The sequence below is a fragment of the Apteryx rowi genome, unplaced genomic scaffold, assembly GCF_003343035.1.
Source record: "Apteryx rowi isolate R43461 unplaced genomic scaffold, aptRow1 scaffold_442, whole genome shotgun sequence".
Classification (NCBI taxonomy): domain Eukaryota; kingdom Metazoa; phylum Chordata; class Aves; order Apterygiformes; family Apterygidae; genus Apteryx; species Apteryx rowi.
This window is the reverse complement of record NW_020450697.1, coordinates 769,234-791,399: the sequence shown is the minus strand read 5'-3', so window position 1 is coordinate 791,399 and position 22,166 is coordinate 769,234. Positions and strand designations below refer to the sequence as shown.

The 22,166-nt window shown below is 48.6% G+C and overlaps 1 protein-coding gene across 8 annotated transcripts; it reads left to right on the top strand.

Annotated features, from left to right (window-relative positions):
* The first annotated feature begins 61 nt into the window (after window positions 1-61).
* On the top strand, window positions 62-21,236 carry LOC112971459. Of its 8 annotated transcripts, none has more exons than XM_026076906.1 (5): window positions 2,112-2,318; window positions 2,396-2,547; window positions 6,433-6,573; window positions 7,192-7,386; window positions 21,129-21,236. In XM_026076906.1, exons 1-5 carry the CDS (start codon window positions 2,253-2,255, stop codon window positions 21,133-21,135), a joined length of 561 nt encoding a protein of 186 aa, XP_025932691.1. In that variant the 5' UTR covers window positions 2,112-2,252; the 3' UTR covers window positions 21,136-21,236. The 8 variants fall into 8 exon arrangements, 3 of the variants coding, with proteins under 3 accessions (XP_025932691.1, XP_025932690.1, XP_025932689.1); XM_026076905.1 differs by lacking the exon at window positions 21,129-21,236 and adding an exon at window positions 8,104-10,429; XR_003255353.1 differs by lacking the exons at window positions 2,112-2,318; window positions 21,129-21,236 and adding an exon at window positions 62-2,097 and having other exon boundaries at window positions 6,393-6,573; window positions 7,192-10,429.
* The last annotated feature ends 930 nt before the right edge of the window (window positions 21,237-22,166 follow it).

Below are 22,166 nucleotides of genomic sequence, written 5' to 3'. Positions count from 1 at the left end.
TTTTTTTTTTTTTTTTTTTATCTTTTGCTAGAAGATTATCCTTTTTCAAGGGGCCTGACAGCAAGCCCTGGCTGTGACTGCTCTGCAACCCTACTGTCCGAGTCTCGTGGGTGTCTCAGCATTAAAATATCTCCTTACTCCAAAGGATCTTAAAGAATCAAGTGGGCTCTAGAAATAGGACAATGAAAGAGGCTTTGATCATTCCTGTGGTAGACAGAAAATCTAGCTCTGCTTCAGTTGTGCGTGGTTGCTCAGCAGAGGTTCAGTTGATATTGATTTTCAGGTTAGGCAGGAGGAATGACTGGTGCTCATCCTGTAGGTGCTGCATACGCTGCTAGGGTTGGTAGATCTGGAAGGGACTGGGCAAATAAACATGATATAAAATAGATGATTTCTTTGTTTCCTGACAGTCCAATCCTACCCGCAGAACAGGCTCCCAGTAATAGCCCGGTTCTCRGCACTGGTTTGGCAGCTGCAGCATGGATCCTCGCCATGGAGGAGAGAATCCCGGTCTTGGCTTGCTCTGCTAAGTGTTACCATATTTCTGCTAACTTCCATTTCCTCTGGGCTGAGTTTCAGCTAAGCTTTTTTCTTCCAGATGCTTGTATCTCACAGACATTTGGTTACTTGTGATGGAGCTAGTTGAACCAGATGAGAAGGTGGTGTATGTTCAAACACTGATGTGAACTTGGTAGCATTGGAAATTGTAGTCCCAGATCTTGAAAAAGAGGAGGAGCAAGTGATTGCAGCACTTCACACATCCCTGTGGACAGTAAAAATCACCGTCTGTTCCCGACAGTCTGTTCAAAAGGAAAACCATAGTGAACTAATAGTATACCATGCCCTTCAGCTGTGTCTTATGTGGGATTAAGTAATATATATGGTGTTGGAAAACACAGGTCAAACCCTATATATCTTGGAGGGCCGATTGTCCTCAGCCATAGATTGTTCACAGCATTCAACAAATGTTGTTAAAGGGTCCTTCGCCCTCCTGTAGGAGCAGCATGGCATGCAACATGGAATAAGTGTGCTAATACACGCTTATCAGACAATAAAATATTAATACCAAACCCCAAACTTTGTTTCCTGAGCAGATGCGAAGGGCTGTTGTCTCCTGCTGATGCGGCGTCTCCTGTGGCGCTCTGCCTGTGGGAGGTTGCTGGCAGCATGGGGGTATGTGTGGGCATTACCTTGTCTGCAGCAGAAAGGTGACGCTTGCGCTCTGATGGCTGCGTGGGCTTAATTAAACCACTCTATATGGTGGTACACCAATATGATGTGATAATCAACAAACTCCCAATGACCAGGTGCACCAAGGAGGACAAACACCTGCCAAATCACTCTTTCCTCTCTTTCTGCACCTGCACAGAGGAAGTCCAATTTCCCCTTCATCATGGAAAGCCAAAAGCTCACACAAGAGCAGGCTTGATTCACAGCCTTCGTGTGGGCAAAACTCCAGGAAGCACAGTGCAAGTTTGTCACGAATGTAGGCTGCAGGAGTCGGATGAGAACTGTGTGTCTTTGTGTAATAGATAAATCGAGGAGAATCATTTCACTGCCCGCGCTAATGGCCAAGAGGGTCAGGAGTATGTCGCCATCGGTGTTGCCTTCAAATATGGGTATCTTGGTTAGAGGAGCAGTTAAGCTCCAGTGGACCCCAAAATGCCCGGGTAATCAGTTTACCCACTGAACGTCCCAAGTTCCTTGTCAGGAGGCCAGGTTCGGGCTCCCTCGCTTTTTTTTCCTAAATCTTTGTGCTTTCTCTGTACTGACAGTGCTCAAAAGCACATGCAGAACTGAGAGAGCTCAAAGCGCCGGTCACGCAAACGGCTAATGTTTGCTATTCTGGACGTTAACTTCACAAAATTAATCTAACGCTTCTTGAGGGAAATTAGTGCATGCAGATGCTATCATTTATCACAATTATTTTAAAAGCCCTAATCTCGCACTTCATAGAATTCTTCACATCCACTTGCATGTCAAGCGCTGCAAGAGGGTGTGTTTGCACATGGAAATGCTGCATCCTGCGATCTGCCCGGCTGGGAGGAGCAGCCGTGGAGCCGGCAGCGGCTGGGCGAGCTCGCCCGGCGCGGAGGGGTAAGCCACACATTTATCGCCCTAATCCCCACCGCGGACCGGGCCGGCGCAGCAGCGGGTGTGCGGGGCAAGAGAGAGGGATGTGGCTTGTCATTTACAGGATGCCCAAGTTCATGGAGGTTATGGGATGAGCAGGAGGGCAATAACGAACGGCGATGCACGGCTTGCGCCGGCGGTGTGGACAAAAGCAGACGCGTGCTGTGCCACCACCTGAAGAGCAGGTGCACGGCGTTTCGGCTGCATGACCCCTGCACCAAGGGAAAGCAAAGCCTCATAATCTCCCATCCTTTGTTTTTAGGTTAYTGTGTTAATTTTCACGTTCGCTTTGATACTCTTGGCTTGCATGGAAGGTGCCTGTCGATGCACTCACTGCTGCCCGTGCATACACAAGACCATGACCACTGCCCTGGAGAAGCATCTTGCGTTCAGAAGGACACACGACCGTGCACGGTAAATTAATGCATGTCCATAGCACTTCTGATTTCACTCTGTTGCGCTTATGGCAAGGAAGGTCTTGATCCAAGCTGTTCAGTGCCATCAAAAATCCCAGTTTTGCTTTCAAGGGCTTTCTTAGTTGAATTCAGCTGCTTCTCACTTGGGAAAAAAAAMCAGTTCCTTTGCCCTCAACTATGATGCTACTAAAAAACTGAAGACAGTTATGAAGAATATCCTTTCATCTAATTTTGGCTGTAGAAGGCTTTATTATTGCGTACGTGYACGCCCTCTCTTCCCAGTATAATGCAGGAGTTGCCCGTATTAACTTCTTCCATAATGGWATATGAGCAGTTTCAGGACAGCTCTGGCTGCAGGTAGGAGCCATGGGTTTTTTTTAAACCTGGGCGGAAACACGGTCCTTGTCCTGTCACAGCATTCTAGATCCTGAAAGCGGTGTGAATCTGAACCCGGACAAAAACGCACACAATTTCCCAYGAGTCACCAAACTGAGGGAAAAAGTTAAAAGCCATTGAAATGTTTCTTTGTTTTATARTGCTTAATATGAATTTTGACTCTCTTTCTTTTAGAAAAACCTGTTTATAGACAAATATTCTAAATGCTGTAAAAAGCTGTTTGAAAAAGCTGAAAGCGTGAGTTCTAAAAACAAATGTTTAAACATAGTGTTTTTAAAAGGTTAACTGTCTTTCCCTGAAAGAAAAAGAGAGACAGGAGACTTCTTGAGAAGTAACCTATTTTGTGAATCTGTCATTTAAATGAAGAAGCGTTCTTCAGTGATTTTCATTTTTTTGGCAAAAATCTCCTGGCCACGTCCACTTTTTATGGCATTTGATGCAGTGGAAGAAGAGTAACGCTGTAAAGCGGAAAACGGAACGTGAAGGAAATGGTCCTCCGCGGCAAGCGGGATGATGGGTTTGGTCTTGCTGGTTGTGCTAGCAGCCCAGCAAAGCAACCCGAAAGACCATCCCAGTCGGCCTCTGGGCCGGTTTTGTTGACGCTTTGCTGGTTACGAAGAGCAGCTGCACTGTCACGTTTCTGGTTTCCCGTGGCCCCCTTTTATCTTGGGTGTCTTCGGGGCTGTGGGCAGACCCAGCAGACAATTAATTACCTGGCGTGTAATTGACTCCTCCGTTCAATTCAATAAATACGTCAGGGTAGAATCACCCTTTATTACTCTGGAATGAAATAAAGATGTGAGTTCCAGCGCCCCATACTTTATACACTCCATCAACACTTCCAATAGCGTTCATAAGCAATAAATTATAATACAATATAATTTAATATAATTCTGCTTCCAGTATGAAAATACTATATTCAGAATTTCAATCAAATAGCTTGATTTTTTTTCAAGTGCACAAAGCACCTGAGGGTTCCTGGTAACTTCTCATGTTAACAGGGAGTTTCCTCTAGATATCGGATTCATGATAACAAGCTGTGAGGCTGAATGGTTAAAGCAATTATCCCCTAGAAATTCCCCAAGCTTTTTTCAACCAGTTAGAGCAGTTAAAGCAGGCAGAAAGGAAATTATTTGAACAGTTTTTCATTGGAAAATGCACTTCTGTTGAAACTGAAATGGTCTATGAGAACACCAGTTTTCATAAAATTTTCCATGTAAGAATTTTGAAAGGATTGACAAAAAAAACGGAAAGTGAATGTTAGTGTTGACCTTAGGATTTTAGTCTTTTTATACTTTTTAAAATATTACATAATTGCCAAAATGCTTCACTTCCAAAAGGTCATTCTGCTATTTTCAAACCAAAATATTTGGGGATTTCCATTACATAAATATTTTTGGTATTTGGATCTTCCTGATTCAGAGCAAAGCCAATTTTGTAATAGAAGAATTCTTCTCAAGAAAAAGATTTTGCTTTTCTTGATGCATTTGATTTTTACACTGTCATGTTGTCTGCCTTTTGCCCATGTGTTGGGTGACCCTTGGGCTGATGCTTTGAAGCTGGGCAAGAAGTGGAGGACCATTATTTGATGAATATCAGATTGAACTCTGGTGAACCCTACTCTGCAAGCACTCTTGGAAAAAATAAAAATAAATCTGTCTTGCTAGTATGTTTAAAAACAAAGATCCRAAGAGACTTTAAAAATCAATCATTTAGCATGATTGGGTGACCTGGAAGGGTGAAACCAGCACCCAGGAAGATCAAAGTTGGTCTCCAAAATCCTAAGAACTCTAATTAACGTAGCAGTGACGGATGCTGCTGCTTTAGGCCTTTTTCCAGCAAAGCACTTAAGCATGGACTTAACTCAGAGCTTGGGAGCAGTCCCGTTGGCTTCGGAGGGGCTCCGGACCGGGTTAAGTGCTTTCCCGCACTGGCGAATTAGCAGATCTGTTTCAGTTGCAGCTGCTGATTCTCTGGATCGCTTCTCTGAGCTCATATTGGATTTCCACGTGTCAACCCCCGTTGGTCTAGCTTGTGCCAACATGTTATTTGCATTACCGGACYGCTACATATGGGAATGGATGGTCCCTTTTGAAATCAGAGCTCACGGAGAGACTCTAGAAGCAACAGGATAAAAATGAAGAAGTTTTGAAGCCAAACTGTATGCTCTGAACAGTGTAATTAAAGAACAAGTGGCTAACGTTCCTCCAAAATGCATGTTTTTGCCTAAGTAGCATGCTTTGTGATGGTAATTAATTTGTATTTAATTATTACCTAACTTGGGAAGAAATGTTCTGAAGAAGTTGAGCAGAAGCCTCTTAACTTTTTTCCATGAAGATAAATTCCATATTTAGAATTGCAGCATCGTATATATATTTTGTGTGATACCATCAACAGGAGAATCCTTAGTAAAAGTCACCACTTGCAGTTTTTGCCTTTAAGGCTATCTCATAATTGCGTTTAATCAAAGCTCCAGAACTTCCAGATGCAACAGATAGAGGGTTCATAAATGATTTCCTGATATACATCTTAATTTCATAGTAGCAGCTGTAATTTAGGGGATTCCATGCAGAATAGCAGGGCTAATGGTGAGCAAATGCTTCTTTAAAGTTGTACCAGATCTAAGCTGTCGCGTATGGCAAAAAGAGATGAAAATAGACCTCTCCTGGGACCCAGAGCTTCTGCCCCTTTCCCGTGAACGCTGGCGACGGCTGAGGCAGCGAAGCGGCGCTCCAGGGAGCTCGGAGCAGACCTCGGGGCTCGTCCCTGCGACGGCTGGGGTATCAAGGGACAGAGAGCCAAACCGTAGACATTTCCCAAATCCTCTTTAAATACCTTATCTTCTGGAGATGTTTCTAATTTCCCAGGGTCTCTTCTGCCTTCAGTGGGTATGAGACGCGCGGCTCATTGGTGCTTATAAATATCTGCGCGTTATAAGGTTGGATCACTGGACTTCTTTGGGAGTTACCTTTAGATTGCACAGTCCCGCAGTTTTCCCCACGTTTTTCCGTTCGCAGGCGACCGTATTCCTGCAGGGTGTTTTGCAAAAGCTCGGAGGCCGGAAGGGCGCTTGGCCGGTGTCGAAGTGCCCGTCRCGCTGCAAGCGATGGAGAGTTTGGGTTTCTGCCGGAGGAGTTCAGGCCGCGCGAGCGGGAGCCGGGTTGGTCGGACTCCAGCGAGGCAGTCATGTGGAACTAACACCGTGTTATTAACACGGGGGGGGATTTTCAACTTGCAGCGTCTTGACGAGGAGCAGACAATAAAAACGGCTCGGTGACTTTTTCTAACCTTTGTAACATGTATTTTACTCCCCAAGACCTCTGCCTCTCCGCTCCAGCGAAACGGGGGGATTATACACATGCCACTCACGGGGAAAATAAGGTTTCTTTTCTGAAGCGAGCTTTCACGCAATATTAATGTATATTTTTATTAATGCACATTTCTAAGCGCCGTCTCTCCCGTTTTTCCCGGTGTTCATCCCGGCAAGCCGAGCGCCCGGTGCRGTGACACAGGTGCCAAGGCGCGTGGGCAGCGCGGAGCGGCGAGACCTAACGAGCCCTTCGTCAGCCGGATCACTAGGGCGTAAACGCTCCTGGCAGCCTGCCCAAAGTGGGGCTCGAATAGCTCGGTAGGGTCCCGCTCTCCCTCTGCGGGTGGTTTTCAGGGTGGTTCGTGCCAAGGCGCGGAGCRGACGCTCTCGGAGGTGGCACCTCCCCGCTCTGCCCCGGGAGCCGGCAGCGTGCGGCGACCGGCCGCGGGCGCCCGGCAAACGCAACGGCGTTTCCCCCGCCGCTTGAAACGAAACCCTCCTCACTTTCCCTTCGATCCTTCGGTGCGTTTTCGTTTTCAATCTTATCTCGGTTGCTTTTTCGAATGATCTAGCGACTGTCTGGAGCAGTCGCTGCTATACCATCGCCTGACTTCTTCTACCTATAGCTAATTCTTGCTTACATTTAGAATTCCTTTCTTTTTTAAACAACGAATGACTTTATTAGGTAAAAAACTATTTTTTAAAAATAATTTCTATTAAAAAAWTATTTTTATTAAATTTTAATTTTTAATTTAATTTTTAAATTTAATTTAAACTTATTTTTTATTTTTTTTAATTTTTTTTGTGAGTGAGGGAAAGCTCTCAAATTTTCATCTGTGAGGGAAAACAAAAATAGGTGTTTTTGGCAGAGGCTGCTTTACAATTGAAAAATGAAGGTTTTAATGGAAATTTTTCATCCTGCTCTGTTCACAACAGAAGCATTAAAATGACCCGTATCCTAGTTATGACCACTCCGGCGCTGCTCCGCTCCTGCGAGGGATGCGGGAATGATCCCCAGTCGTGCTCGGGCTTTGCTCYGCTGGGAAATGAGGAGGGCTGCGTTCGTTCCCTGCGGGAATCCGGGTTGTGCCGAGCGGGAAGGAGCCAGGATAAACTCCTCAACGCTAGCAGGTACGCTCCTCCGCCAGGGCGAGTCTCGGCAACGTCCTGCTTCCAGCAAATCAGCGAAAACGTCCCTGCGCGTAACTTAACGAACACAGCAGAAACCAAACCAGGAGCGGCCCGCGTTGCCGAATACCTGCTTAGCACGTTTTAATGTTGATGGAAAAGGGAGAAAAACGCTCATAGCGTTTTTGTGAAATTTCCCCTGTTTATGACGATAGGAAATGAAAGCTTTTATACTCGTATAAAGAAGCTCCAAAGAGAGCAAACGTGTTTTTCCTACTGAATCTGCTTTAAAGATATAAGAAATATGATTGCGCAGCTCAATATTTCATATGAAACAATATGCTATACCATTTTAATTTTCCTGTGCAGAATTGCTTTTTTATATGAATTCATATTGCATTATTTTCTGATTGCAACTAAATTAGAAGTATATAGATATAAATGATATACATTACATTTATCATACATAATCTAGGTAAATATTATGAACTAATTCATCAGCCATATCTCAGCTTTCACCTAAATTATCTTTGTGGCATTATGCATTTTATACAAACTCTTACAATTGAAGGCTTGTTTGACTCTATTTGTAACTATTATAGCATTTATTTAATTACACTTCTATGTGAGAATTAATATTACTTTCTGATAAGAAATGTGGAAAGCAGAATGAACGGAGGTATAGCATGCTTGTATTTAGTTTTTTTATTTCTGTTTTAGGGATATTTAGTGCAAGTGTGCAACTGCGCCACTTCTTAAAAACTGGAAAATATTATGGTGTATCAGTGAAATTGGTAGACGCTAGACCTGAGAGAGGCAGAAGTTTAAGCTCAGGTATCGCACTGCGCCTCGGGTTTGTAGGTAAGGTGGGTGCACAGGCGACGTCCAAAACCACATCCAGTTCCCGAGCCGTGACCCAAGCTGCTCTTTCGGGCCATCGGGGTGGTGGCACCCGCGTTGCCAGCGGCTGGCCGGCTCTGGAGACACGTCTCCTCTCCCAACTTCTTCGCCACCTGGAAGCGGCGGTGGGAGCCGGCGGGTGCAAAACGTGGCAAAAGGGCCCTGCTGCCCTTCGATGGGGAAACGGCGTGTTTCCGCGGGAAGCTGGGCTGAGGGGGGGGTGGCTGAGCTCCACGCGCCGCCCCGGCGCCCTTCCCGGAGGAGACGCCTTTCCCGGACAGCCCCTTTCTCCGCTGGAAAGCTCACGGTCCCTCCCTGCCCAGGGATTTTGCAAAAATGATAATATTTGGCACGCCTGGTTACCCAGGTTGCTGCACGCGCTCCCCATGGGTGGAAGCGCGGGCAGAAGTCGTTCGTGCAGAGCCTAACCTGAAATAAAGCATAAAAGCATGGAGGATTAGGCAATTCAGGACACCCTTACTGGCTTTAGTGGAAGTTAAAATGCCGTATGCGTTAGGACTTGCAGGATACCATGTTATTTTTAACGTCCGCACAGTTGTAGGAATTGTAACTAAACACGTTTTTCCAAGGGGAATACAAGCACCGGCTTCGGCATTTTATGAATGGCAGCTGTGTTAGGGGTGATTCAATAAAAATATGCGCGCTGCGCTATTAAGCCAGGCAGGAATTTTATTGGCGCTGTGAAAAGTATCTGGAGCGAAGTGAAAATATTTGGCGTTTGCTCCCGCCCGAGTCTGCGTTTCGTGGGACTTCCTGAGCGAGGGGGGGTTCAGCCCGGCCGGCTCTGCCACGGGAATTTCGGGGATGTTTTCGGGGTGCGTTCGCYGTGCGCTGTCCTTGCAGAGACCCGCGAGAGCGTCTCGCCTCCCTCCCCTAGGGAGGGTTCGGCAGAACCGTGTTGGCCTCCCCTACGTGCAGATGAGCTGCTGTGCCGGTGGGTCGGGAGAGGAGACACTCCCCGTCCCCGCCTTGGAGTCGGGCTCATCCCAGTGCAACGCGTGGGAGATGTCCGGGTGCCCGGTGCAACGCGTGGGAGATGTCTGGGTGCCTGGTGCAACGCGTGGGAGATGTCCGGGTGCCTGGTGCAACGCGTGGGAGATGTCCGGGTGCCTGGTGCAACGCGTGGAAGATGGCCGGGTGCTCAGTGCAACGCATGGGAGATGTTTGGGTGCCCGGTGCAATGCGTGGGAGATGTCTGGGTGCCCGGTGCAACGCGTGGGAGATGTCTGGGTGCCCGGTGCAACGCGTGGGAGATGTCTGGGTGCCCGGTGCAACGCGTGGGAGATGTCCGGGTGCCTGGTGCAACGCGTGGGAGATGTCCGGGTGCCTGGTGCAACGCGTGGGAGATGTTTGGGTGCCCGGTGCAATGCGTGGGAGATGTCCGGGTGCTCGGTGCAATGCGTGGGAGGGGGCTGGGGCTACCTCTGAAGGATGATGGTGAAGTTAATGCAAGCGGAAGAATTTGGAAGGAATTGTATCATGCCTCGTCTGAAGAAAAGTTAGTAATTACTGCGCTGCACTAACTACTACCCTATGTAGCTGTGCACAGTGCTCCGTACAGAGCTGTGCTCCGTGGCTGCCTCATCTGCAAGGAATAAAAACGGCCTCTCCAAGGAATTCTGGCTGATTTAATCACTGGGTAGAAACGCAGGAAGCTGTAATGTGGGACAGTGTAATCAGACTTGCTGTCATGTCTGGTTTCCTTTTGGCTCGGGAGCGAGGGTGCAATGCGGCGGTGGCAGGTCCTAGGACGTTTTCCGGAGCCGGGTTTAGCTCCGATCCCAGCTGGGAGTGCGGAGGTCGGCTCCGCGCGGATGCAGGCCGTGCTYGGGCGTGCTGCGGCTTTCCTCGAGCCCGGCCGGGGTTACGCGCAGAGCAATTGGGCTTCCGCGCCGACGGGTGGGTTATCCCTGTGCAGCGGTGCCTCGGCTGCCCCGGAGCCCATGCCGAGGCCGCCGGCTGCAGCATGTGGCGCCGCCGAGCATTCCCGAGGACCGAGCGCGTGGCGGCCCGGGCGGCGCAGGGCTGACGCTAGGACGCTGTGGGACTGCGCGCGCCGAAGCGCTGCCGCTCCTTGCGGGGCCACGTGCTGCCAAGCGAAGTCCAAAAAGTTATTTTTTTTCCACATTAGAACTTCAAGCTGATCAAAGAAACAAACACTTTTAATGAAACATATGCAAGATACTTAGAAGGAGAAGATTCACAATGCATCTGCTGCGGGACCAGAAGGCTTATCAGAAGTGTGAAGTAGGAGGAGAAAAATTACTAGTGTATGATGCCAGAGAAGATTACAGAAATATTAAGCAGAAGGAACGTAAACACATGCAGCAGGCGACGAGCGGCGCGCGTCACCCCCTGCACGAAGAGGCTCCGCCGTGCAAAGCGGCCCCAGAGCGCCGGCTAAGCAGCAGCGCGGTGCCCGGGCCTCCCRGGTTTGCACGGGGAGAGCTGCGCGCCGAAGGAGCAGCCCCGCGCCGCCTGCGCCTGGCCTGCTCTCCTGTTCACCCTGGTCCCTACTGATGACCTCGTAGGCCAGGTGCGTAGCGGGGCCCTTTCCCTCCCAGGAGGTCCTGCAGCTCGTGGGCTCGCGCCGCCTTCAACCCGGCTACTGCAAAGCCTGCGCGCGATCGCAATGCAAACGCCACGCGGGAAGAGGGCCGTGCCGTCGGTGCCAAACGTCGGGGAAACGGAGGAGTGGTGCAACGATCATTTAGCTGCATTTTCCTTACGGAATAAAAACTTCAAAGTACTACCCATTTCCTTGCGACGTATTTTATTGAAAACATAAATATTGCGACAAAGCTGTAATTTCTGGGGATAATATGCTGGGTTTAGCATCAGCTCAAGCAGCGGGTAATCACTTCCTCCCCTCGATCAGGGGCGCGCGGACGTGGGGCTGAGCTACCCAGGGCGCCGGCCAAGCCGTGACGCCTGCAGGCAGCGCGGGCTCGTCGAGGCCGCCGAAAATCGTCACCCGCCTCTCRGCAGAGCGTTGCCTGCTGGGCAAGGAGCCCCAAAGTCAGCTTTCGCCGCAGTTTTAAAAACTCGCAGAAGCAAGTCGGGAAGGAAAGCGGAGGAAKGCTTGCAAACAAAAATCCTTTCCAAAACACCCCTGCTCACGCGCCTGTTTTTTTTTTTTATTTTCCTACCACTGTCTTTAAAAAAGCATCTGGCAAGGCTTTCTTCAAATTTATTTGAGCTAAATGCAAACAAACAACAGCTCTAATAAGCATAGCAGCATATTCGTTAACCGTTCCGGCTACAGCTTTTGAAGATAAGGTGAGGAAAGCGGTCCTTAATTTTACTCAGGGAAACATATGCGATCACCGTGGAAGGGACTTGAATCTTAAATTACAAAGAGTCGAAATGCATGGAAACTACCGCTGGCACAGAGAGCCCCTTCCCGCGTCCCGCCGGGGCCGTGCAGAGCACGCGCAACCTGGACATTCGGGGCTCTGTGCAAGGGGAAAAAGAGCAAAAAAGAGCAAGTAAGCTGCAGGAATTGAATCCCCAGCGACGCCTGCGCTCACGTGCGCACGCGTCCTTCCCGCGGCCTCTTGCACAGGTGAGACGCTGGGCGGCTGCCCGAGCCCTGCAGCCAGCGCCGAGCAGGGCTGAGCAGAAAGGAGGAGAAAAGCCTCTTTGCACTAGTATAAAGGAGCATCGTTAGAAAGCGAGCGGAAAGGAACGGGGCTGATCGGAGGCGTYGGGACCGGGAGTTTTCCCCATCGGGTCGGTACTCGCCGTGCGTATTTTTGAAGAGGTTGCTGCGTGTTTGCAGAATTTTCGTGGCGCGCCTGCCCACGGCAGCGGTGGCTTCGGGCCTCGGTCACGCGAAGTCTTGCCCAAACTGCTGAGGATCGCGCCAGGCTGCTCAGGAGAAGCCGGTGTTTTTGTGTGACGCTCGGAGAGCAGCGGGTAATGAGTATTCCCATCTCAGCAGCTTTCTAATGCAAACTCATACGGAGATATATCACCCATTAGCCTCCGTTAGCGGAAGCTCATTGAAATAGGAGTGTTTGCACTCCCACTGCTGTATGAAGATGTTGCATTTTTCAAATTTGATTCCTAAACCAGTTAGTTTTCCGTACTATAAATGCCGTTCTTCATATGCTACGCATCGTAAGGGAGGGTTGTCATTTCTTTGATGGCAATCGTTATTTGAGCCGAGATGTTTGGTCTGGCGAGTGAAGTTCRTTGCTGCTGTGTAAAGTGCAACCGTGGCTGTCGTTTGCCGGCTGCCGCTCGCCGCCGTGGCTTCTGGATGCTTCACCTACTCCGGAYGCGCAGGGCACGACTCAAAATAAAAGGACACAGCTGGACCGGCGTCCTGGACGCTTCAGCCCTGCTTTGCAAAGTAATCTGGATTTCTCCAAATTGCCGCTAAAAAGCCGTGTATTACGTATGTTGCAGAAGTGCCCGACGGCGGCGCTGAGGCCGGGCGACTTGGCCGCGCGCGGCGGCGAGAGCAGCCGTCTCGCCAGGAGCGTCGCCGGCTCAATGTAGACGCTGGAGCGGTCGGGGCACGTCTGGAAACACGAAGCCGGACGGCAGAGCCGTGGGCCCTCGCCGCCCTCCGTGGGGCCACGCTGCAAGGACCCGGCTGCTCCTGCCATCCCACCCCCGAGAGGTGGGATTTGACCCCGTCTTGAAAGTATTGAGCTAGCCTAAATCCTCGTTCCGCTTTAGATGCATGCGTTGCAAAAAGCTTGAGTCGTTTAGGAGACGTGCACAAGGAATCCGTTAAATTACATTTGCATTAAATTAACTTGGGTGGTCCAGGCGTTATYGAACATCTAAAGGACTGGAGAAAATGTATAGCTTAAGAAATCTATTATCGCGCCTGTTATAGCAGCGACCTGTTTAGCTGATGTCAATGTGTTTCCTCTTAGGAAGACTCATTCGTTCCTGCTCGCAGTGAAAATATCCAGCCTCCCTGAGACGTCTCGATGGGTGGCTCCGAGCATTTCGCGACATGTGCGGGGCGATCGCTGCTCTCCGCGTGCTTACYGGAGGTCGTGACCGAGAGCATCCGATCTGCCTCGCGCGAGGCCTTTCTCGGGGAAAAGAACAATGGAAAATTCCCTTCCTTTCTGCAGCAAAACCGAGCTCTTGCCACGCGATTGCTCATTAGCAGCAGACACTAATTCCCTTTATATTTGTCCACATTCGGCGTAGCTTTATAAAAAGTCAGTGCCTGATAGACTAAATCATTGAAATGAAGACAGGGAGCCAAATTTAGCCTCCATTTACTGCCCTCAGGAGAGATGACCAGAATGTCATTAATAAAGTAAACAGCAGTAGGTGGCTTATGAGTAAAACACATTAATTCCTGAAAGCAGGACACACATGGCAGCATGTACATTGGCCAATAGTTTAAAAATAATTACGTTTGAGTTGTTTATAGAAATGTGGCTAGATTTTGTTTTATGTGAGCTGATTGTACTGTCTTGAAAAAACCAATCACAATTCTAGTTTCTATCCAGCCTAATGGTTCCCTGACCTATATCTATTGTTTATACTGTGCATTGACAATAGCAGCAGGAAAAATGTTATTGTTTGTGACAATAGCAACAGAAAAAATGTTACTGTTTGTGTGCACATGTCTAAGGTGGAACATGTCTCAGCTCTTCATGTGTTTTTGTCGCACATGTGATGATTACGGTATGGCCAGTGACCACGACGGTGGCAGCAGTGCTTTCCACCCCGCTCAGAGTGGTGGGGAACGGTGTCCTCGCCTGCTCTGGTGACCAAGGGAGACTAAACACCTAAGATGATAGATCAYAGATACTTGCCTCCAGGGCAGGGAAGGCGGTTTTGGTGGCACGTAAAACAAGGTCCTGCAACTCTTCAAATGCTCGTGAACAGCATTTAGGAGAGCAAGTCCTGTCCCTTAGATCCCAGCGCCTTTCAGACCATGGTTCTCCACCTGAGAGCTTGTCAGGGCAAGCATGTTGCCCAGCGAGAGGGGCCCTGGGAGAGCTTCAGCTCCGGTATTTGCAAGGAGGGCTTTCCTTCTGGGGGTCATCTAAATACGGATCTCCAAAGAGCATAGAATACAATGAAATAATGATTTAAAACAAGYCTTTGAGCTTGAAACTGAGGAGAACATCCAAGGAATCTTCAGAGTGAGGGAGGGCAGGTGGGACTAAGGGAAATATAGGTGCAGCCAATTCAAACAAAGTAACCTGAAATAAAAAAAGGGAGGGGAGATACAAACAGCGATGGAATTTGTGACAAAGAGATCCTTATCCTCAAATAAGCAGGATGGCCCATCTCCTGAAGCCACAAGGCTGATGCTGCTAAACGGAGAGAGGAGTGTGATCTTGCACAGCATTCAGCATCATCTGAAAAATTCTGGTGTACAGCCACGGTTTCATCACTTCATGAGATTCAACATGCGGCAGTGCTGGTTCATGGCCAGCCTGCTGCCATGGAGGAATATATTCTTATAGTAAGAACACAGAGCGGTTATAATGTGCATGCTTTTTTTGAAACTGGCAAACCTACTGCACAAGTCCAGACATTGAAGAATCCTGTGGAAGGAAACTCTTCATTGCCACGTGGACACGTTTGCTGTGGCAAGTTCAGCCTGGGATGAATTATGTGCCACATCTGACACCTGAATGCCTCTATTTCTGAGAGGCATTAAGATACTTCGTTTGGTTTGTATCCTCTAAAATCATTTCAATGACTCTACTAACGTTCACAAGAGGAAGCCTTCTTTGACGGAAGACTTCTACCCAGCAGCGAGACTTCCATTTTGCCAACTGTGACTACAAGGCAAGTCTAGTGCGTGCACCCAGCAGCAGAAAGGTGTACCTGGACTCCAGGGCATAGACCCACGCTGGTGCACAGGAGAAGCAGCTGTGCCCCTCCTGTGCCCCTGCTATGCTCAGCTGCATGTCTAGAAACGAACTCTTGAGAAGCATTTTGTATATGTTTAGGACATACAGTGGGTTCTAGAGACCTTCGGATTTTCTACATCTCTGTGGTGGGACACGATCATGTTACCTGTTAAGATACAACCGAAAGAGAACTGTGGACACACAAATCACTTTCCTCGATCACTTGCTACAGCTGAGTGGTTTATCAGGTGCTGAGACGCTTGCCTAACTTCAACGCCTGTCTGACGTCTCTCTAACGGTAGCAAGAAACCTTTCATGAATTTGGCATGTTCAGTCTTGGCTSCAGTTTAACCCTGAAAAGGGCTAGAAAGTAGAGATCTCTTGCTAGCATCATACTGCAAGAATCACTGGAATAATCAGCACCTGGGGAGAACGGGATACTCCCCAGCACCCCGAAATCACAAAGGGCTGTCTTAGCACCCTCAAAGTCCTCAAGTTGCCCCCCAACAAATTTGGTAAAACTGTATAGAATGGTCTGACCACAATGCGACTGGACTCAGTCCTCAGATGCCTTGGTATTTTTGCTGGTAAATATGTATGAGTATTTTGCTCCTGTTCTCTTGTGCAAAGTGACAGCAATGACACCAAGGGTCAAGTCCAAGGAAACAGGCCAGTATTGAAAACTCTGCGCTGAGGTGTGCACTGATAAATTATTTGGAGAAAAACACTCATTTGCTGCCAACCCTTTATGACAGAGATGTTTCAGTACTTTGTAAAACCAGTGGTAGGAACATTTACAACAAACAGCTCTGCCAATCCTCCTTGCACCTGCTAGTATGTGTAGGAAATGGCTGCTTATAATTCAACTATCTCACTGCAAACTTGAAAAAATTCACAAAAGTAATTCTAATTGTTCACTTAAGCGAATGTTTGATAATAAGTGTAATAAACTTGGCAACCAGGTATAAATAAAATATAGGTTATGAAAGTACTGTAATATGATGGTAAAGAGCTTGTAGGTTCTTGTAATTAAATGGGCTGCATGTAAACAACTGTGTTGATAGCTTAACTGTCTTCAGCAACTGCAATGGAGGAGATTTCTGGAGTAAACCAGGAGGAAAGATACTGTTTACATTATTCTCTCTCTTATTTATTAACTCTCAAAAGCATAATAAACTCACCCAACATATTAGTTTGCAATTGATACTATTGTTTGGGCATAAAGGTTTGCGTCTTTCTCTCCTGCCATTTGAAAGAGGAAGCCAAAATGAGTATGACGGCAAGGTCCATGCACCGAGTTAAGAAAGTCATTTTTCATTTCAGGAGAAGTCCTCTCCAATAATGGGAATGCTGAAAGTTATTACAATAATAAATGAGTTGGCAGTGTGATTTATATAAGAAACTAGTGTACTTTCTTGTGGAACACTGTTTAATTCCTTGTAAATCTTGCTCTTACTGGACGAAATCTGACTCTCGGAGCCACTCTGCCGAAAGCCGGCAGATCTGCGAGTTCATGTGGTTCATTTCTTGTTGTCCAAACAGCTGTTCTTGATAGTCCTCCCTGCAGGTATCTGTTTGGGGATTAGTAATGCTTCACATGGTCGTACATCACAAGAAGTGGATGTGTAATTACATTAAACATGCTTCATCTCCTTGGATTCACTTATCCTGAATCACTGATATTGGCTCAACTCAATGAGTTTTCTTCATAGACTTTTATTTTTTAGCATAAAAAAATGTATGATTTGCAAGTAAGAAGCCCTACATCAGACATTAGCTTTCAACTTTCTCACTGGGTGCCTCAATTTTCAATATTAAAGTCCCTTTTGCATGGGCACAAACAACTTATATTTTGCTTGTCTGTTTTCTGGAAGTGGCTGTCTGGATGTGGTTGATGTTTTCCCAGGTAGAAACCATGGTCAGACACCCACCAGGACCACTGCTTCTGCTACGGTTGTAAGAACAGAAGAGAGGGTCTGACACTGAGAGGTGCTGGCTAACTAAGGTAATAGCTACTGCATGATTCTGCCCATAATTGTCCACTAACCRTAGTGCCAGAGAGCCTCCATGGGTCCGGCTTACTCAAACGGGAAAATCTCTTTTTAAAGAAGTGAAAAGATGTCTGTTCCACCTTGCAGGGTGTCGTTGCAAACATGTCTTATGTGTCCATCCACTGGACAAATCAAAGGAGTGTAAAACTGGAGAGCAAGGGTGCTGCGAGCTCTGGAGGTGCCGGGTGGTTAGGTTCTCCTTCCCGAGGCTGATGGCCTGCGCTTCCAAGAGAAACACGAGCTGTCCGCAAAACCTTGGTCTGCCCTGTGGAAGTGCAACCTAACGATGCACATTGCTAYTTGATCTTCTCCCCTCCATGGTCATTGCCGTGAATACAACCGTGCTTGAATTTTGGAAGCGCATGGGGCACCAAGGCTTGATTCACAGGGTTCAGATTTCCACCGGCAGGTACCGTCCCGTGTAGAGGTGAGCTTTGCCTGGAGAACGTGCAGGCAGAAATAGTCTCCAGCAAGGCAAAGTCCCCGTGCTAGCGGGCTCTGAGCCGAAAGCACGTCTGCGAAGGTCCCTCGCTACGGGGTGGCCGGGGCACCGTAGAGCGGGGAGCAATAGAAACCCTGGGAGCTCCAAGGTGAGGAGTCRTTCTCCTCCTTCTGCTGCAGCAATCTCAGCTCTGCCACTGCTCCGGAGCGATTTGATAACAGTCCAGGCAGCGCTGCGATCAGAGCTGCTCCGGTTTTCCCATCACAGTTTTCCAAGCATGCATTATTGACTGGCCGGGCCAGAGCAGCTCTGCAGGAGTTACCGTCGCCTAGCCTAGCCTGTGAATATACTCCTCAATACTGTAAAGCGCACATTATTCACCCAGTGGAGCACAGGGAATCCTGACCCTTCTTCTGAATGGCGCGCGGACGAAATCCTCTGAACTCTGAGGGAGGAAAGGACGCTGTCCTGCACAGCGCATCAACACACGAAACGCTGCAGGATTCTCCCCTCCCCTGCCAGCAAACTAACGTGCAACCGTGCCGCTTTACTGCTTAATCGCCCGCACGTTTCCGTTTTCAGTTCAAAGCTCTGCCTAAGTGCTGGGGACAAGTGAAACATCTGAAACCAGTAAACCTTTGCAAAATGTGGCGGTTTGTTAATATATGTCAGCGCTCGAGTGGGAGGGGCGGAGATGGGTCTCTGTCCTCCCACACTGCACTACGGCACATCTGTGCCAATTCCCAGGAGACAGTCCTCCTCCACCATTAAAAGTGTACTTTTTTTTAAAAAAAATCGTGTTTATTATTATCCTATTGCCATGCTGGGTCCGAGCCCGGAGGTGTTTCCCGCGGGACAGCGCCCAGAGCAGCCCCGCTGCCATCCCGGCCCGAGCGCGGGGCGAGGGCGTCTCAAACGCCTGGCAAGAATAGAAATCTCCGAAATCRGCAAATAAGGAAGAATTGCCAAGAAAGTCGGTGGGAAGTCAGCAGCAAGCACCGGTGCTGCGGCCAAGCTCAGACGCCGTGTTCAGGGGATCGTGGCCCTCGGCATCCCCGGGGCCGGCCGCTGAAATCACAGCGGGATTTCTTTTGAAGGASGTTCCCGGCAAAATGAGCATTTCGTACTTAAATCTACCAGGAAGGTCGGGTTAAAAGGACCTAGATGCTGAACCTCGAAACCCCCCGGGAAAGGTCTGCAAAGGGTTGGTGCCCTCGTATCCAGATGGCAGAAGTGTTTTTCTGAACTACCTCGGTTTCCCGGCAAGTATCTGCTGAGCACAGAGATCTGCCGGGCTCTGGAGCAGGGAACAAGAGCCCCACTTGGATACCCAAAGCATTTTTCATTTTCCTTGGGGATCTAATCAGAAAAGCCATGATTGAAATAGATGAAGGCAGTCACTCCAGTCTTTATTGCAAGGGGAAAGAAAAAAATTAAGTAAAAAAATTAAAAAGGAAAGGCGACAGGCACGAAAACTTTAAATGAGAACCTCATGCCTCTGGAGCGGCTCACATCTCTGCGTGTTTTGGTCCCCCTGGTTTTCCACAGCAAAATCCATGACGATTTAGTGTGCTTCCACACGCCACCCCCCTTCGCACTCATCTCTCATGACGGAGCCTCCTTGATTAAATCATGTTTATTTTAGTTTATCTCCGTCCTAGGAAACCACAGACTTGCCTACATCAGAGTCGCAACAAGATTAGGAAAAAAAAAGCTGGCTCAGAACGGAAAAGTTGTGCCGAGCCTGTGTTAAGTTTTCCCCAGAGAAGCGCTCGGATCCCGAGCTCTCRGACGCCTCGCTGGGCAGGGAGGACACGCGGGCACGCAGGGAAAGCAGCCGCTCGCCTTCGCGCATTCGCTTGCCGGACAGCGGCCACCCTTAAAATTAACACTTTTCTTAAGAAGTGGGAGGATGAAAACCCCCTAGCGTTTCCCTGGTCTCCAAGCCCTCGGTTTTCCCTGGGAAGCACTGGCTCCCCTCCGCTCCCCCGTGTCCCCAGCGCTGCCGGGGGGTTCACTCCGGTGGGGTGACACGGTGCAGGGCTCCGGGAAAATGGCTTTTCCCAAGGTTGGAGACGAGTTCTTGCTGCTTGTGCTCTAACGGGAAGAAAAGAGGATTTGCTGTGATTTCCTTGGCGGGGTTGGCACGAGCGACGTGGCACGTCCTGACGTAGCGCCCGGCARCGGGCTCTGAAGCACGGCTGCGGCACGCTCTTTCCACCAAGCCTTTACGACTCCTATGCAAGGTTTTGGCATAAAAAGCCGTGAATTTGTGATACGCCCAGATACTCCTTTTATTTTAGCAGCGCTCAGATCCATGCGTTGACATTTGGGTTTTTTTTTTTCTGCTCTGTTCTAGGCTGCGAAAAAAATAAGAGGAAATCCTCCAGTCTGGATAGAATCGCACTGAATATTCAGAATTCACATTCTTAGCCTCTCGTTAGCCCTCTTCAGTTATCGGGTTAATTAATTATACTTCTTTTTGCCCATAAAAAGAGAAACCTTCGCAGCTAACGGCACATGACCAGTGGATTCCCGCTGGACTGTGGTTCAACCCATTTTCCTTTTACCTTTGCTCATCCCCCTTCTTGCCCTGTTTTGGGCCGCGAGCTCCTGGGGAAGGTTTGGGATTTCTGTGGCTTCCAGGGCAAGGATGGCCCAAGGCAGCCGCAGCCCCGGGAGCTGTGGGGGACGCTGGGGGACCGGTGCGGTCCTCGTGGTGGGATGGAGCCCTGGTCAAACAGCCCTTTGGCTCGGTATCACCAGGACCGTACATAGCCCCAGAAAGGCGGCGTCACCGCGTTGCGGTGCCCCAGCGCGGTGAGGGTGGGGAGGAGAAGGGAGCTGGTGGAGGGTGAGGAGGTCCCAGGTCCTTCCCGGCCGGCTGGTGGCATCTCGCTGCCATCTCCAGTCTGCAGCCCTTCTCCCTCGCCTGGTCCCCGCCGCAGGAAGGAGCCCGTCGAAGCCCTGCGCTCGGCGCGTGGGGCCGTTCCCGCACGGTGCAGGATGCSGGTGCACCCGGGGCTCCTTGGGGCACCTTCACGCGGGAAGTGACCCCATCCACCGGGAGAAAATCMGCGTTGGCTGAGGCTACGTCTTGGATATTGGCGCTGCTGGTTAGACAGGCACCGACTCCGAATTTAGGAAGAAGAGCCTACCGTTTCTGCACTTTTTTTTTGGAATATTACTCATACTCTGAATCCCGAAATTGGAGCAGATAAACTGGCCCCTGGCTGCGGCTGCGTTGTGGKGGCAGGCTGGGAGCCGCTTAGCGGCTTGAGAGCGACTTTGCTGAACCCAGCAGATGATTTCAGGATATGCTCGCCTTTAATCCGCTCTCTGCAATTCAAATTTCTTTTTCTGCTGGAATATTTTTAAGCAGTTTTTGAATGCTAGCACTCTTTACCAATTAGTGAAAATGCTGAAAATCAATGTCAAGCTAATACAGCATACAGAAATCTGCCTCGTTTCTTTTTATCTTAGGCCTTGAAACCCAGCAAGCGCTCGATATAAAACTCTCACCCTTCTCAAGAACCATCTTCCCAACACCCAAATGCTTATTGCACCGATCTCCGGCCCTGTTCATCCTGAGCGGCGGCTGCAAGCAGCTCTAGTGGGTTTAACACGAATTCAGCTGCAGGAGGGTCASGGAGGAAAAGGCAGCGGTACGTGTGCGGCCATGACTCGGACAGGAGACTGCGAGGGAAAGGGCTAGGGATGTGGACGCTGAAAATAAACACCCTCGGACGGGAAAGAAATTGCAAAATTTTAGCTGTGATGTGTCCTTACTGTTTCCATAATTAAGTGGCAGTTTTTCTTCTCTAGCCTTTAAATCTGCATGTATATTTACGTATGTATATCTACTCATCTATGTATATATCTATATATCTATGCATATATCTATATGTCTATGTATATAGTTAAACAGCTATGTATATAGCTATACAGCTATGTAAATAGCTATACAGCTATGTATATAGTTATACAGCTATGTATATAGCTATACATCTGTGTATATAGCTATATATCTACTCATGCATGTGTATCTACTTATCCACATGAGCACGTGCTAGAGCTCAAAGAGAAGTTTTGGTGCGTCCCTGGGCAGAAGTCTATAGGCTGCTATAACTGTCCCTGCTCCCCTGCAGGTACCTGATTAACTTTTGCAGGGAAGTGACACTTACTGCGGATAATGGACAAAGCAGTTGGCTAATTCCCCCCCCTTTTTTTTCCGAGGAAGAACAGAAGAACAGAGAAAAGTAGGGAAGAAAGGAAAGATGCAATAAGACATACTTTCGTGTAGTTGTATTTAAAGAATCAGAGAACACGTTTCTTCCATCTTCTGCAAAGCATTTCAAAAGCCGACGCGCATTCAAACGGGCAGGAGTATTGTGGTTCATAGCTCGAGCCCACTGATCTYGAATTCTGCCATTATCCAATGAAAAATACCAATAGCAATAAAACAGGGAACGAGATGTGCCACAGACAGTCTTCAAACGGATGGCTTGGCTAGTGAGAGGA